The sequence below is a fragment of the Atractosteus spatula genome, chromosome 3, assembly GCF_055471065.1.
Source record: "Atractosteus spatula isolate fAtrSpa1 chromosome 3, fAtrSpa1.hap1, whole genome shotgun sequence".
In the NCBI taxonomy this organism is placed as follows: domain Eukaryota; kingdom Metazoa; phylum Chordata; class Actinopteri; order Semionotiformes; family Lepisosteidae; genus Atractosteus; species Atractosteus spatula.
The window spans coordinates 32,518,468-32,536,051 of record NC_142708.1 but is presented as its reverse complement, the minus strand read 5'-3'; the positions used below and the strand labels follow the sequence as shown (position 1 = coordinate 32,536,051).

Sequence of the window (17,584 nt, the reverse complement as noted above, 5' to 3'; positions counted from 1 at the left end):
AAAGCCCAACACTTCCTGTCAATTAACAGGTAAATCTTAATATTAAATATTATTTTTATTTTATTTGTATTAATACATATGTAATGCCCTAAGTTAAATGTAGGAGTAAATTGTTCTATAGACAATTGTTTTATAGGTATGATTAGAAATATTTTTTACTTTTTCAAAACTCCCCATCATTATCGTATTTCTTTTGAAGACTTCACAAAATGCATTTTAAATAAAGTTTAATGTTACACAATACAAACAAAAACTTTTTTGAAGGGTATACTTAATGAATATTTGCTTTAATGTCTGCACAACTTTAGATCTGCTGTTAACAGTGATTTTCAGTTTTATTTTAGAATTGTCTCAGGACACACGCTTCTGTGCTAACTATAAGAAATGTAAATCTGGAAAATAAAATTGAAGTACATTTCTACCTAAATTCAGTCCATTGAAACATTTAAGAAGATGCAGCAAACGTCTTCACACCAGTCATGCACACATTTCTGTATTTGTTTTACACTTCTTTGAGGTTGACTTTAGTAATATTTATTAAGTATTGTGGATATTGTTTGACAGGTGGAACAGTGTCGCAGTAGGTAGCATTGCTGTCTCAGCACTGGGGCCCTGGATTTAGTTTCTGGGGGGCTATCTGAGTGGAGTTTGTACAGTATGTTCTCCCCAGACCTGTGTGGGTTTCCTCCTACAGTTCAAAGACAGACTGGTAGATTAACTCGCTTCTGGGTAAAACTGGCCCTGGTGTGTGTCTGTGTGTGCCCTGCAATGGCCTGGTATCCTGTCCAGGGCGTATTCTGCCTGGTGCTTGTTGTTTGTTGAGATAGGCTCTAGCTTCCTTGTGACCCTGTGCTGCACAAAGTGGTTAGTAATTGGAGAATGAGGTACTGTATACAACTTTTTATTATTTGTTAAAAAAAACCCAGAATGCACAAACATTCGGCCTTAGCAGTAGCTTTAGAGGTTATCTCGTTTTCTGATTTAAACGTCTTATTGGATTTAAAGACATACAGTACAGATAATGCTGTTATCTTTTTACATGGGTAGAATCCATTTAATACAATATTACCTCTTATTAATGCAAGAATGAACCCTTCAAGATTTTAATTTTTCCGGCCATTCCTACCTTGAAGCAAATCCATGGATTTAAATGAGCCAATTGAAACATTCACTCTCACTCCTTCTAGTTTCTCACCAGTTCGGTGCCAAAAATTGTAATATCACCATTCTTTTACATAAGGGAAAATTACAGAAATTACACTATTGTAAAAAAAAGTCATAGATTATTTGTCATTGTAATGCCCCTGAATGTTTTGATATTTTATTTAAATTTGATATGTTCTGTGTCCTTGTTATTATAAATTCAGACAACAGCCTTTCTATTGTATATGCTGCCAACCAAATATTAATAGAAAGGGTTTCACTTATATAAAATGTGTATTACATTTCACAAACTCTGTTCAGTTTCTTTAAAATACTGAGGAAAATTTGTATTTATTTCTCATTAATTCCATCTATATATAAATTACAGACAAAACGTCTTAGATTGTTTTGTATAGCTTATCTGCATTTCTAACATCACAACACCTACATACAATGTTTTAATTTTAGAAGTTTGACCAAACCTGAACTACCGTACCGGGGTGAGAGAAATTGCCTGTCTTTCCCTTTATAGTAACGCTTCCTGGAGTAATTGGACGTCATCCCCTTGACTGGAATGACGTCAGTCCCAGGAGCATGCAGTGACGTCAGTGCGGAGGGTGGCGTGGTGACGTAGACGTATTTAATACTGTCAGTGAGCGGAGGATGGAGACAGAGATGTTGACTGGGATTGGAGAGATGGAAAGCTGTGTTATAGACTCTAAATAACGAGGAGGATGGAATAGCAAAAAAAAATTGTAGCCCATGGTTAAAAACTTAAAACCTTTTATCCTCAATTATACCTCTTAATAGGCTTTCCACTCCTTTTTTGTACACGACCATTATCAGTGATGTACATTTCTGTGATTTTGTGAATATACAGAGGATGATGGAGCCATGAGAATGCACCAGGTTTCCTAACGGGGAAAAAAAGCTATGAAAAAAGCTGCCTTGGACAGTGCACTGGCGTCTTTTATCCTTTTTTGTACTGGTTTGATTTCTGATTTATCTCTTCCTTTCCGTGTGCCCATGTGACAGTGCGTTTTAATTTGCTCTGGAGGAATTTTGATGGCACAGAAGAGATAAGGAAACTGCAATACGAATGAATGGGGAATGGCAAAATAGTAACTCAATGCTGGAATGAAGGTTAAGCTTTTTTCTTGCCTGAGGATACAGCTTTCTGCGGTTTAGCCAGTTCCGTTCTGAAGAGGTGTCGGTTTTGGAAAGTAAATACCAGAGGGCGTTATGAAAGAACACGGAGTAGTAATACCCTGGCTTTCAGACCGAGTGGATATTTAAGGGTCATTCGGAGACCAGAGAAAGGAGCGCTGCTGATAGCCCTCAGTGTACCTTTCTAACGAATGCAAGCTCTTCCCATTCATTTTAGTAAGAAAGGGAAGGAAAAGGATACTGTAGGTGGACTGCATACGCATTCGGGATTTTGTTAAATAACTGTTAATCATGTACCTTGTTTCGAAGTAGCTATATCGGTATATGTTTTTTTGGAATGCACAATTCTTAATGAAACCTGGGAATGCTAATTCGTGCAAGAAAAAAGCATAGTTACCTTTGACGGAATGTGTGTTCGTAAACGTGTATACATTTCTGTGGATCTGTTTTGAAATCAGTCAGCTTTAGATCGACGATCATAAAGGACTATATTGAAACAGTCATGTCTTGCTGAAGGAGCTGAATCTCAACAACCTCACCACACCACCCCCATCAAATCTCATCCACGGCGGCGTTATAATAGAAAATACAGTACTAACCTTAGAGCAGAGGAATCTTTCATTTGCACTGACTGGATCATTTCAATCATCCAATCAACCAAAATGGGGTAAGTTATACGGCAATATGTATATTTGGTTAAATACTGTACTGTATGTATTTTGGTCTCATAATATGAAATACAGTATACTGGTATCTTTTTTCATGGCCCCAAGTAAAGCTATGTAATGAAAGATTAGATGGTATTAATCTTTAGCATTACCTATATTTTTATTACATGGTGCAGTTGAGCTGTCTCACAATGTTACTTACTCTAGCTCGTTTGTGATATACAGTAAGTGTAGTGTATTGTATTATAGTCGCAGACAGTAGCTTATACTCGCCCAAAATCTGGTGGAGTGAGCCATGACTTTGGCCATGTTATTCCATTTGGAACTTCGTGAACTGTTTCTGAGTGAAGCAATTCTGTAACTTAAACCTACAACAAAATAAGGGTAATTCACCACAGATTTAAATTTGGTCGGATACCATCCCACTAATGTAATGCTTTTATACAGAAGGTTCACTGTTATGATTATTTCTTATTCATGAATTTGAATTAACATTTCCCGTTTCGAAGAATGGGTTTAGAAGTGCATGTGTTACACAAGACACCCATGACGTTTACTTTGTTTATGTGATAGAAATAACATTGGAAATCGCTTATTTTTATGAAAGTGTTCCGTAGCAAATAACGTTCATTGGGACCACCTGCATGTATTTTAACATCAATGAGTCATATTAAGTAAATTAAGCTCAAACAGAACTTCCCGTATTTCACCATAAATCAGGGGGTGGAGAGAAGTTTAAAAATTAATTAATGGTTAAGAATGTATGTCTTGTTATATCCAATAGAGCATATAATAATATCCAGAGCATCCAATAACCTCTCAAGATTGACTTCATTTCCCGAAGACTAATCATAAAATAATTATTATTACGATTTACTCAATTACTGGCTTATGAGGAAGAAATGTGAAAAATATTACATTTTAATGTCCTTTGTTTTTATGAAACGTGATGCACAATGTTTACGGTCAAGATACGTCTGTTTTACCTGTAATCTTATTGTTTTACTTTACGTTTGTGTTTTAGAATGAAAAGCAATCGCATTTTATACATTTAGGTGACTTAAAATGTGGACTGTTTTCCTAGAATATATTTTAAACTTGGATTTTAGGACAGAAGTAAGAGAATAATTTGTCTGATAGAAAAATGAGTTAGCAAGTTAGAGTTCCGAGGCAAACAGTAAGAGCTCGATGATAGTCAAAGGAATTTAAAAGTGGACTGCTATAAATGAACCTTTCAAAACGTGCAGCTAGATAATGTTTTATTTAAAAATACCACATGAAGCCAGAATCTGATTTCCAGTTATCTTGTGAGATATCTCTTTAATATTTGTTAATATTTTTAAATTTTAGTTTTCGAAAGATTTTCTCTTAAACGTCACCAATAGGTAAGGAGAATGTAAAACGTGTAAAAAACGTGTAAAAGTTTTTGGAGTAGAGGTGTTGCAAGGAGTGGAGACGTGCTGTCTCCTTAAAACGCGTTAATACATTAAAGACGCAACTGTCATCGGATCTTTTTTTTTGTATTTTCCACAAAACTAAAAAAATACAGTATAAAGAAGGTTCAACATTTCTCAGAAGTGTGTTCAAGCTTGTTATCTTCGTGGAATACAACGTCTGCCTATTCAGCTTCTTCGTAGATCAAATTAGCTTGATGAGCTGAAGTACAAAGTGCTTTAAGAACACATATTTCAGAAAAAGCATACCAAATCACAAATCGTCCTTTAGCTTTTGGCTTTTGACACAAAACAATCTTTCTTCAGCCTCTCAGAGGCTCCTGGGCGAACATATGCACAGTTATTGGAGCTTGACAGTTCTGATTTACATTTGTCAGTACGAATCTTGTTCCACTGCTCTGGAAACAATGAGGCATGATCTTTTGAAGGAGAAAATCACTTTGATATATTGCTCTTTTTGCACAATATGGCTTTCTTGGTCCCTTCCTAAAGAATAGATTTTAAAAATAGAACATGTTCAAGGTCACAAGATCCGTTGATGGACAGGTTTGGGTTTTAACATGATAATAGTCCAACTGCACATTCAGAATAAACTTACTGTGTACAAGAGTCAAGTAGTACAACAGGTTTTGAAAACGATACACCTGCTTCCCCAGTCACTTGACCTTATCACATTTAAGGAAAACATCATGGTAGGTTGAACTTGACAAAAAGGTAAAAGAAAAAAAGGTGCAACCAGCATTAACAAGCTGAAGGAGATTGTTAGGGCAGAATAAACAAAAATAAAGAGTGAATTGTTGCTAATGCACTGTGTGATGGGAAAGAGAATGCAGCTGTGATTGAGGAAGGATAATTCTGATGAGACATGTTTGTGGTAAACACATCATCTGTTGAATTTTATGTTGAGAAGGGCAATACAGTTTGATCTTGATTATTCCAGCTCTTTTTTAGAATCTACCTTTGATGTACAGTACTCTACTGTATTTCAGTACAGTACATGGACCAAATGGGCCCATGATTTGTATTCACAAGCGGTCATTTGTGTGTGTGTAATACAATAATAATAATAATAATAAACTTTATTTTATATAGTGCCTTTAAAGGTGGCTTCTCAAAGCGCTTTACAGGATGATAACAACAATAAATAAGAAGAATACACAAGATAAAACACAATTACAATATATAGAGGAGACCGTGGATGGTGGTACTAAGAAAAGCAGAGGGGTGAAGAATGGAACCAGTTAAGTAAAGGCTTTTCTGAAGAAGAGGTTTTTGAGTCTGGATTTGAAGGTATTTAGAGAAGGTGACTCTCTGATATCCTTGGGGAGAGAGTTCCAGAGATTGGGGGCATAACAGGAGAAGGCCTTGTCACCCATACAATGTAGACGGGCTTGGGGGACAGTAAGGAGAGCAGAATTAGAAGAGCGAAGGTTGCGAGGTGGGGAGTAGGGCGATAAAAGTTCAGTATACAGTATATTTGTTTGTTTAAATATGTATAAGAAAGTATCCTGAAGGTTCTATTATGAAGTTAAAAAAACATTCCTGTACACAGGTGGTTGGGCAGTGACACGAAACAGTGTCAGTCTTATCCGGATATCTTCTGAAGTTTTGTTTGTACAGTACAGTATGTGGACTGCTGATGCATCATCCTTACATTAGGAATCAAAGCAGTGTATATTGTCACTGTACACATTACTTGGTATTCTCTTTTTTGTAATGTGGATTGCATTTCGGTTCATAATTCCAGGCCTCGTGAATTTGTCTCAACCCATACCATTTCTCATGATGGAATTATAAAACCTCACTAACACTCTTACTCATACACATAGTCATTGGCTATGTTTAAGCTACATGCTGCTAAAGCAGTACAGTAGTGGGTGACTAAAATGAGCTAAAGGTATTCAAAAGCCACATAGAGGATTTTGTGGAGATTTAAATATATTGCAGTGTAATTAATAATATAGGAAAGGATAGGAATAACAGGTGCTGTGGAGTTGTTTTTAAAACTCATGTTGACTGGATACTGTTCAGTTGTCATGCTCTTTGCTGCTTTAAAACTGCTCCTTTGGACTGTTTTGTATTAATGTGGGACAGGTACAGAACCATAATTTCATCAAAAAATAGTACAGCATTTGTGCATAATCTGTAATATAACTGGTACATAAAGTTGTGTTGGTTTCTGATTGTTTGGTCATTTTATTTCTTAACAGCAGTTGGTCTTCATGAATGTTAATTTCTCAACAGATTCCTGATTGCTTTTTGGCATGTTGTAGGGATCTGTGCAGTAGTTTTCTGTATTATTATCCTTCTATATTTGGGCAAAGAATTAAGTATTATGGGAGAAGGATTCAGCTTTATGCTGAGTGTAGATTTATTAATGACTTCTTTGTACAGTACCTTCCATTATCACAAACAATCCTTCTGATATAAAGCTCTCAATGAAGCAGAACCTCTTATGAAGTCAGTTTTTATGCACGAGTAAACAACAAACACCTACCAAATGTTGTTTATTTTTACCCTTTACTACTAAATTAGGAAATTTGTTATGTTTGATATTACATGTGTAATCATGGCTGGCATTGTTACTCATGTAATGGTAACCATGCTATGCCAGTAGCTACTGTACTATATATCACCCTGCGGCTCACAACTGGCCACCCACTGAAGCTAGGCTGGTCAGTACCAGGATGGAGACCTCCTGGGAAAAACTAAGGTTGCTTCTGGAAGAGGTGTCAGTGGGGCCAGTATGGGGCACTTATACTGCAGCCTGTGTCGGTCCTAATGCCCCAGTATAGTGACGGGGACACTATACTGTAAAATGGTGCTGTTCTTCAGATGAGACATAAAATCGAGGTCCTGACTTTCTGTGGTCTTTAAAAACCCAGGGCGTTTCTCGAAAAGAGTAGGGGTGTTACCCCGGTGTCCTGGCCAAATTTTCCATTGGCCCTTACCGATCACATAAATCCCCATTTATGTATTGGTTTCATTACTCTGTTCTCCTCACTAATAGCTGATGTGTGGTGAGAGTACTGCTGCACTATGACTGCCGTCGCATCATCCAGGTGGTGCTGCACATTGGTGGTGGTGGAAGGGGGTCCTCATTACCTGTCAAGCGCTTTGCGTGGAGCTTCCAGAAAAGCGCTATATAAGTGTAAGCAATTATTATTATTATCAACCACGCTAACAGTGGTTAGCATTGCGGCCTCACTGCACTCCAGGTTCAATTCCAGACCTGGGGTTGCTGTCTGTGTGGAATTAGTGTGTTCTTCCCATGTTTGCTGGGTGCTCTGGTTTCCTCCCACAGTCCAAAGACGTACTGGTACATTAATTGGCTTCTGGGAAGACTTGTCCTGGTTTGAGTGTGTGCTTGTCTGTGCCAGTGTGTGTGATGGACTGGCGTCCTGTTCAGGGTGTACTTACACCTTGCACCTGTTGCTTGCCAGGATAGGCTCCGTGAGCCTGGATTGGATGAAGCGGTTAGAAAATGGATGGAAGGTTTCAAAGCTTTCCAAACTTTCAGCTTCCCTACTGATAAACTGTCATGCAGGGCCTTTGAGTGTTGTTCTTCCATCCTTTCCGGGACAGTCCAAAATCTTGGCATCTGTAATTTAACTCTTTATTGGGCTGATCAAGGGGTGCTTCTCAAATTTGGAATGACGATACATACCACACCATTGTGAAAAAAAAAATTCCAGCACATAATATTCTGAGTTAATGTACTGTACTGTATGTGTTTTTGGGTAATAGAAGAGTGTTAAATCAAGGCTTAAACATTCTTGTTACAAGCATACCTTTCCAATATGTTTTTTACACATCTAAACTGTTCTTGTGCTTGTTCCTCTCTGTGTTTCTATTACTGTATGTCCATACTATGCACGTGTAACTTTTATTTTCTGATGTTGTAGGAACAATATGATTACTTTTTAGTAGGGCTTGGATCAATGCATTTATTGATAGGCAATTGGAGAGAGCACTGAGCATACAATATATTTGGATATGTGAATTTTTCTGATTCAGTGACATTTTTTGCTCTGCCTGCGTGTCTGGGCTCAGGCTCCTCAGTAGTTCAAAAGCTTGCTATTTCCAAGATTTATCAAGTGGCACTCTTCAGACAAACCCTGAATGATGGGCAATTCATTTGTCTGTCTTTCACAGAGTCAGCAAATAAAACCCTTAAACACAAGGATGTAATTTTTAAAACATATCATTGTCTGGAGAAAGAAGAGCAGAGGCAGTCATAATAGGTGAAGTTATTGTAAGAATTTAACAGCATGAATGCAGCAGAGAATAGAGCATGTAAAAGGCTCGTAAGCTAGCTATTATAATGAATACACTTACATACTGTACATTTTCAAATTTGTATGAACTAATATAATGAACCTGTAAGACAAAAATTAAGGCCACTGCATGACCAACAGAATTCTGCTGTTTGTAACATTTCACCTTTAATGAAACTGTTTAGCTACAGTAGTTCCCTAAGTGAAGGATAAATGTTTTCAGCAGTGCTATAGAAATGGTAGGTAAGCATTGGTGTGATTGAGTTTTCATTTATAAAAGGCAGAAATAAACTGGTTAAAAGGAAATGAGAGTAATTGAGCCAATTAATTTCAAACTACACTTATAAGAAAATGAAAAGTACTACCAATGAGAGGAGGCTGTGCAGCCTGTCTAGCCTGTGTGGTAGTTAGTGTGAACCTTGTCCGGTTGATTCTAGAAAGTAGACAGTCTTCGACAACCTGGCTCTTCCATACTCCCACAATTCTTTACTTAAAGAAGCTCCTCCTGTTCTCAGTTTTAAATTCATTTCAGTGTGCCTTCCACTTGTATAATTTGTGTTTCTTATTGTTATTGTATCACTTGTACTGTATCTTCTGAAATTAAACCTTTGAGTACATTTTGAGAGATTTGCATTGTAAGCTCTCTTTGCTGCTGAGGCATGTGTGTTATTGAAAGTTGAATATGCAATTTGAGAAGCATTTTTTTTCTTCATACTAATGTTGCTGTAGTGCTCTTCCTTAAGGTGTAACATAGAGATGCTGATCATCAAAAGAAACCTACCACTTCAACATTCCAATATACTGTAAGTGATTATAAGGCAAACATTTTTTATTAAAGACGCATAATGTAAATTTATGATGTTGAATAATATATTTGCATCAATAAGTTTGATCAACAGGTGTCTACAGTACTATGAGTATCACAGGGTGGTAGAATAGATGGTTCATTGGTAGAAGCCATTGTACATCTGCAATACATGTTGCAGATCCTGTCTTGTGGGATTCTGTTCTGTTCGTCCTCTAGATCCTGAACAAGGATCTGTTGTCTCCTGGTATCTGAGGAATGGATGTTAGATGTTATCCCAACTTCTCCCTCAAATGTACTATGGGGCTCAAGTCTGGCATGTAGGACATCCACAATGTAAGTGTCACATTCTGATTTCTCAAGAAAGCTGCTTTTATAGGAACAGCATGAGGACATGCTGGAATGCTACCACATCACAATAAGCCTGCAACTTAGATAATTTAACTTGATGAGTGTAGCACCATGCAGTCAGGTTGCCATCAGTCCCTGTAAGTGGAGTTCTGTAGCAGCAGCTAGACACTCCTGCCCAAAACATCACACTTGGACCTCCTGGTTGGTTGGTCTGTTCGACACAACAATTAAATATTGTTCCAAAAGTCCTAGCCATACTTGTTGATGTCCATTGTGGTGGTCTTCACAAAGCCTTGATTCATCACTAATGAGGACGTGGCTCCACAGGTCCTCAGGTGGACTCAGGCATGTCCACCTGAGGTGTTGCTTTCACCTTTCTGCTGCATCTTTGAACACTGATGAGCACTGGTTCCTTCGTTGGTCATCTTCAATGCAAGCAATAACTGAGTAGCTGACAGTTAAGCTGCTGGTGCGCGGGCTGTCTAATATTTCTGATGCTTTGGAACTGGTGGTGTGAAAACAATCACAAAGATCGAGCATGATAAAGTGTTCATCTCGGTGTGGTGTTGCCAGATTGTGACCTTTTATTGATGGACTGTGTTTGGCTATAATGCCTTGCTCATTTGGAAATGACTGGTTGTGAATGCCCCTGATGGGTCTGTGACAGTACTTGGTTTAGTCCCACCTTCCTCATACTGAAAGATGTTGTTCTCTTCATAAGCGGGACATATTGGTTCCTTGCTGTGTTTTTCTTTCTTAATTTCCACTCAGCCTGACATTCTACAGTTAAGTCACCTCATCATATGTGACCAATCTACTCTCTCAATAATGAGAAGATTTAGTGCTTATACTACAAAGTGACGTGTGTGGATCATGGTCAGTCTTCAGTGACCAATTAATCAAAAGTATGACAGACCTTTAATGTAATGCATATCCCAAATCTATATACTTTTTTTTCTAAAAACAACCATGACTTAATATAGGGATACGTTTCTTTTGATTTCATTTTAATTAAAACATTTAAATGTATGGTATCCAGGGTGATGAAGTTTTTCCTCAATTGGAAAGGTGGTAAAATTTGATTTAGTAATTGGCTGACGAAAAATGCATTTCTTACACAATAGTAAACAGCTGACATAGTTTGTCTGGCAATTTTACTTAATTGAATACACTGGGATAATTCAAAGAATCAGATACCTGTATACCAGTGAGTTTCCACTCGGTCCTATACTTCTGTATCATATGACAGGGGATCATGCTTTCAGTATGTAACTTAATAACTCCTATTAAAATACATTGCCCTTCCAGACTGGAGTTTAAACTAAAATAGTTTTTGTTTTTAAAGTTGTGTTGACGTGGAAGAAGGCAGACTTAACTTTGAGAATACCCATAGGCCCCTCTTGTAATCTCTGCTTCAGTTTCAGGTTAGTATGACGCTGACTCAAACTTTTTAGTGGCTCCAGCCTCTTGCCATGTGTAATACTCTTCGCATTTGCGCCAAGAAAACACCCCAGCTGTAATTCAATAGCACCAAGCTAGCTTGGTACATTACAGACTGATGTAGCAGAATGTTCCCGAGGAAAGATCAGTTAGCAGTCTGTTTTATTTTTTTCAAAACTTTATGCAATAGAAATGAACATAACAGAATTAGTGAAAAAGATATGGGAATGAGTCCTGGTTTATCACTTCTTTACTTAACCACAAGCCCATTCTATTTTAGTCCCTAGCAATTCCAGATCTATCAAATTTCCCCCAAGTTTCTTTTGTGGATTGCTTCATAAAGCTATGCACCTTCTTCCTCACAAAGCTATGCAGAAATATGCAATTGCCATTTGTTGTTTAAACCATTACCACCATACATTTGTTTTAAATAAAGCAGATTGTTTCCCTCCCAAATGCAATATGTAGGATTGCATGACCTGTGTATTTATGTCGTTGCTGCTATCAAAGTCAAGACTGTTCTGTTCAGTTTAGAGAATGGGATTTTATGCTTTTTAAACAAATGTTGATATAATTTGCAAAAGAGAGCAAAGATGAATGACAAAATACAACAAAGGAAAGCATACAGAACTGGCTCCTAGCATGAAAAAGGAGGAGAAAAGACCCTATTATTTTTATGAATGTATGTATTAATGTACATAACATAATATGTATGTAACATAACATAAATATAAAAAAATAAATAAATAAGTCCTGGGAAACCCAGATACAACCATAAGGTAAAATAGTGCTCTTATTTGCATACATTATCTTATACTCCAAAAGTACAAAACAAAAACCTCGCTATCGTTAAAGAGAACGATAACTTCTACACTAACTACACTTCTTCAGTAGCCCTTCTTGATTCGGACAACTAAGTTGCTTTCTGCACTAAAAATGCTTTTTAAAATCCAAACGAAAATTACAACACATCCATGGGCCTAACCTTCAGCCACTTCCTTGTTCCCTTCTCCTTCTGATGCAGCACATCTCAGGGGCTCTGCTCTCCTCCTGGATAGCAAAGGTTAATGACCCCTTTGGAAGCCACAGCTTCATGGTTTTAAATATCATCTGACCAATTGCTTTAAGCCCTCATCTTGTCTTGTCTTATTTATTTTCTTAGCAGGCTTCCTTTTTCAGAGTGACTTATAATACATATACAGTAATTGAAGTGAACATTAGTTATCTACAGTACAAGGCACAATGGATTAATAGCTAGTTATAGACATATATATGTACAATAGAATCCAGAACATGCATAGGTCATTGTGTCAGGGATATCGACATCGCAACATTCTAAGTATTAATGTACACTAGGACAGTTATTGCAGGACGGAGTACCAGGTAGAGAAGGTTATTCCAAAACAGTGAAAATCTATTAAACATTTCACAAAGGCTGTTTGTAGTGATTGTACCCATTGGAAGGGAGACACTCCTGTCCTTAGGAACAGAACATTAAAATTCCTGGAGTTTAATTGGCTCAGTTAAGGCTTCTTCAATTGGATGCCCAGATGCTTCATTATCCAGTTAGGATCTTAACACTGTCAATTGAAAAGCTCGATAGTGATATATACACCTGGATTTAGTCACCAAAACCTAAAGAGTGCTAAACCTAAAACCTAAAGGTTGTCATCTGGACAGTTGGATGCTACCCTATCCAAATGAAATGTGTTGTAAAAGAATTTTGTTCTTGGTGTATTTGGTGGAAGAGAAAAAATGGGATGATGAAATACAAGAAGCTAATGCCAAGAATATTTATTTCCCTAATGGAAATCGTATCATGTAGTGTAGCCTACAAAGAGGACAATCTAGTCAAATATGTTTTAATTTGTCTTCAGGCACATTCTCTTGATGAATGCAGTAAAGAAAATAGTACCCAAATAATCAAAACCTGTGGAGTCAGAGTGAACAGGAATATGGGGTCAAAGAAAAAGAGAACTTGCACTTGCAATCAAGCTACATTTTACAAGAAGTAATTGTATTTGGTAGTGCTGACCAGCACAAAAGGATCCTAAAGTGATTTCCATGTAGACGAAGACCCACTTCAACCCCTCGATGTTCAGCACCCACGCAGGAGACACAGATAGCAATGTTTACTGTATGTATCAGCAGCTCCAGTACAGAGCAGATTAAGTGGAGAAAGGAGGAATTACTGCAGCAAAGGAATTAAGGAGGAAATTAACACCACTAATCTTACAAACTCTGCCAGACATTATTTGCCAGCAGCCCCACTGCACAGCAGATTGGGTGAAGAAGTGAGAAAATGCTTTGCAAGTTAAATTAGGAGGACATTTACGAAGGCCAGATTAGAGACACACAGAGTGCAATTTAGCCAGAACACTAGGGTCAACACCTTTACTCTTTTGAAAAGTGCAATTGCATTTTTAGAGTAAGTGGTCAGGACCTTGCTTTAAATTTTCAGCTAAAGCACCTCCTACTATACAGTGTCCATACCAGGCCATTGTTTTGGACATGTGGTCCAGAGGAAAGAGAAAATCCTGTTATCCAGAGAAATGAAATTTAAACATTGCAACCAAAAAAGGAATACGGGGTGTAAAAGAAGTCATCATAGGAGTTAGGGTTTAGAGACATAAGACTTGATTTGGACCAATATATTTTACATTCAGATAGTCTGTTATCAATTAAGCTTTAATATGAGATAAGCTTTCAGCTTTAAGGGAACTGAACCAGAAATATCAGAAAGTATGTGGAGAATGCAATCAGCAAAGAGTGAAATCTGGTGTTTAGACCCCTGTGTCTCAGTGGAAATAATGCTGGTATTTTATCTAATAGCTTGTGCCAACAATTCAAACAAATAAACAAGCAATAATGGTGATAATGGACAATTATGTTGAGTGCCTCTACCCAGTGCAAACTGAATGGATAGTACTGACCTGGTCTGCACAATCTGCACAAGTGGTTAGCATGTTGTATAAGGCTGGGATCTCATTCCTGGCCCTGGAGGATCACAGCCCTGTCGGTTTTTGTTCCAGTCAAGCTCTCAGTTACACAAATTGAAACCCTAATTGACTCAATAATAGTATTTGAATGGTTTTCAGTCCTAAAACATGATGGAGGTTGCCTTTAAACTGTTGTGTTTTACAAACAACATAAAATCCTAAACTTTTAAGTAGAAAACAAAATGGAAATATTGAGCACAGCTGGAATGAAAAGGCTACTCCATGACCAAGATTGGAAACCCCTGGTATAAGGTACAAATGATAATGATAAATGAAATGAAAGCATTCTAGAATAACCCTTAGTTGTTGCATTCTATGCATTCAGATTCCTTCTCTGCATCTAAACAAAGCATAAGAGGCTGGTGACTGAGTAGCCTCATCCCAAATCTGCAATAGCCACAATATGTTATTAGGAACAAACTGGCCCCTAAAAAATCTACGTGGTGATAGTTTTGGAAAATGCAGGAAAGTTTTCACCTGATTAGTCAGTCAGTTTAACGACAATAATGGCCTATAGAAAAAGCATTTTAATAAGCATTTGCCTAAGAAGAAACAAACTTAGAGCTGATGTACTGTAAAATACTATTAGAAATTCCAGTTTTCATGATAAATTTTACAGAATTCAGTATTTAAAGAATGACTTAATTTTACACCAGAAACATCACAGGTGGCATGAAAACAAGAGATTTCTGATCTTGGATCGCTTGGGCAGCTGTTTTAACTCCTGCAATGTTCCACGAATGTCTAGAAGCTCAAACTGCTCAGGAGGTGACTGAAGCAGTTTACGAATTCTTTGACCTTGACCATGACTGTACTGCCTTCAGAAGATTCTCCCTTTGTCAGCATTTTGCCTACTCTGAGTCAAACCCAGTCTGACAAACTGACTCTTTTGCAGTGAATTGTGGTGAGAATAATTGATTGCTTTAAGCAAGATAAACATGAACAATTACTGATAATTCTGTCTTATGTATGATTACTTTTATGTTTTTTGGATATCAATTAACCAGAAACTTTGCCTTCTATGTGCATTGCTTATCTGTTTGTAATATACAGGGCACTCATAATCTGCTTTATTTTGCTGTGTTAGCAGTGTCACCTGGACTGTATGTTGACAGTTGTCTGCTGTTTTGTGTACTGCTAATATATAAGAGAGCACAACCAGTTTTATGTGTAAATGGATATGACAGGGCAGGGCATGTGTAGAAGTTTTTTTATTTCTAGTATTAATTTCCTTATTCTGTCTGAAGAATTTTTGGAAGAAACCTGTTAAGAATTCAGTCATGCTACATGACTAACCTTATAGGTTTCCATTATGACTTAGTCACGATGCTTTGCAAACGTAAAGATAATTTGTCTTGATCACCAAAACCACTTTGCTTTTATGTGGTCTTGCCCTTGTCCTAATGCTGGTATGAAAATTATTAATTAAATATATATTAATAGTATCAAAAACCCTCCACATTTTTAATCGCTCCTAGAAGGCAGTGGCTGAAACACTTTTGGTTTCCTTAGCAACTCACACTCATTAGTGTTCCAAAACATGGAGAAATCAGTATGATATCCAGGTAAACCAAGAACAGCATGCCCTGCACTTTTTTGTTAAAAAAGGTCTATTTTATGAGATCCTAGAGTTACATTTTACATGTTGTAATCACTTGGCTTTCAAAGCTGTCAGAATGTCCTTTTAAAACCACATATTTTGCAGTTGCAGCACCTTATGTAATACAGGCTGTATAGATATGCTTCTGTTTGTAAATGTGGGTGTTTTATTGACCTTAATGCTAAATAAAAATATCCATACAGTCATTCTAGCTTCCATCCAATTCGGTCAACATATTTCTTTTTTTGTTTTATCTTTGTAATATTTAAAAAAAAAAACTTCACTTTCTTGACTATAAGGCTTTTTACTTTGTAAATACAAGTGTGACTATGTACATTAACTTTAATTGTAAATAGACCTGTCCGTCTGACACAAGCTCATTTATGAACATTCATTTTTTTGCTTTATACACAATGTCTTAACATAACGCTGTTGAAGTCTAATTTCTGTGTACAGCCAACATACTGTATATTGGAAGAGTAGGACAAAGGTCCCAGTGCCTGCTACAGTCAGGTCAGTGTAACTCCTTATCTCAATACACATCTAAGCCAAGAGACAGAAAAATGAAAAAAACATTCTGTTTTTATGCTTAAAAATATCCGTTTACATGATGAAGCCTGAAAAACCTTTCTTTAAAAGAAAAAAAAGCAAATTGAAAGAAAAAAATTAAAAGAAATAACTCAGAAATGTGTATCTAATTTGAAATAAAAAAATAATGTTCTTCTATAAAAATGTACATTGAATTACACTGTTGCTTAAAACCCACTTTATTCTTAACTTGTGAGGTCTGAACTATGAATTATTGTGTCCATTGTGAAGGTTGTCCTACATAAAAACAACAACAGCACTGAGTTAAATACAGTACATTTCTATTAAAGATTTAAACACTTCTCATTATTTATTTACCAAACAGAATATCCTCTGGGATCTGCAGACTTTTTCTCCCTCTCAGGTTGATATCTCCATAAAGATAACATACTTGGATCTATTTTTGTTCTCAAGGACCACATTGACATAAACTAATATATGTGAAAACAATAAAATATAAATATATATTTTTTTAAATTGGATGGACCTTGTGTGTCACATGGCTTCAGGTCACTAATCGTAACACATTTTTGCTTTAACAAGCTGTTTAACCCAATTAAGATATTTTCCATTAGTGCAATAATTCTTTTGGAGCTACCTTCATGGAAGAAATAAGTGACATATAATTTGATTGAACATGAGACACCACAAAAGTGTTTTTTCATCTGAATAAAAGTAGTTGTTTATGTTTTCAATGAGATTATGACTCTTTAACTACTTTTCCACATTCATTTTTATCATTTAGCAAATGGTTGAAGCCGACTCCGGCTTTGCTAGACTTTGGTTTAACACACTGTATCGTGGTAGACAGAATGGAAATATTCCTATTCTTTGGTCTTGTACTGTTGTAGGTATACAGTATGTTATAGTCACTTTTTAATAATCAGATTAGCATCCAATTTTTATGTTCATGTATTCTTTCTTTTGTACTTTGTTGGAGACAAAAAATATGGTCATTAAACCTTAAACCTTATTGTTATTAAACTTTGCAGCAAGGATTTAATGACAATAGACAATACTCAGACCACATTCAGAACCAGAGATTATTTGGTTTGATTTCTTTTTGTTGACAAATCATTTAGGATGTTTATT

The 17,584-nt window shown here is 36.6% G+C and overlaps 1 protein-coding gene across 4 annotated transcripts in view; it reads left to right on the top strand.

Annotated features, from left to right (window-relative positions):
* The first annotated feature begins 1,788 nt into the window (after nucleotides 1–1,788).
* Nucleotides 1,789–17,584, top strand: part of LOC148837715 (homer protein homolog 1-like) — a 114,857-nt gene continuing 99,061 nt past the window's right edge. For 3 of the 4 annotated variants that reach the window (XR_016090784.1, XM_088909934.1, XM_088909932.1), the window contains exon 1: nucleotides 1,795–2,977. Coding sequence is in view for 3 of the 4 variants with exons in the window: in XM_088909934.1 (XP_088766060.1) it covers nucleotides 2,973–2,977 (5 nt within the window). In the remaining variant the exon portion in view is untranslated. Of the gene's footprint in view, nucleotides 2,978–17,584 lie in introns of all 4 variants that reach the window. The other variant, XM_088909933.1, reaches the window with a different exon arrangement.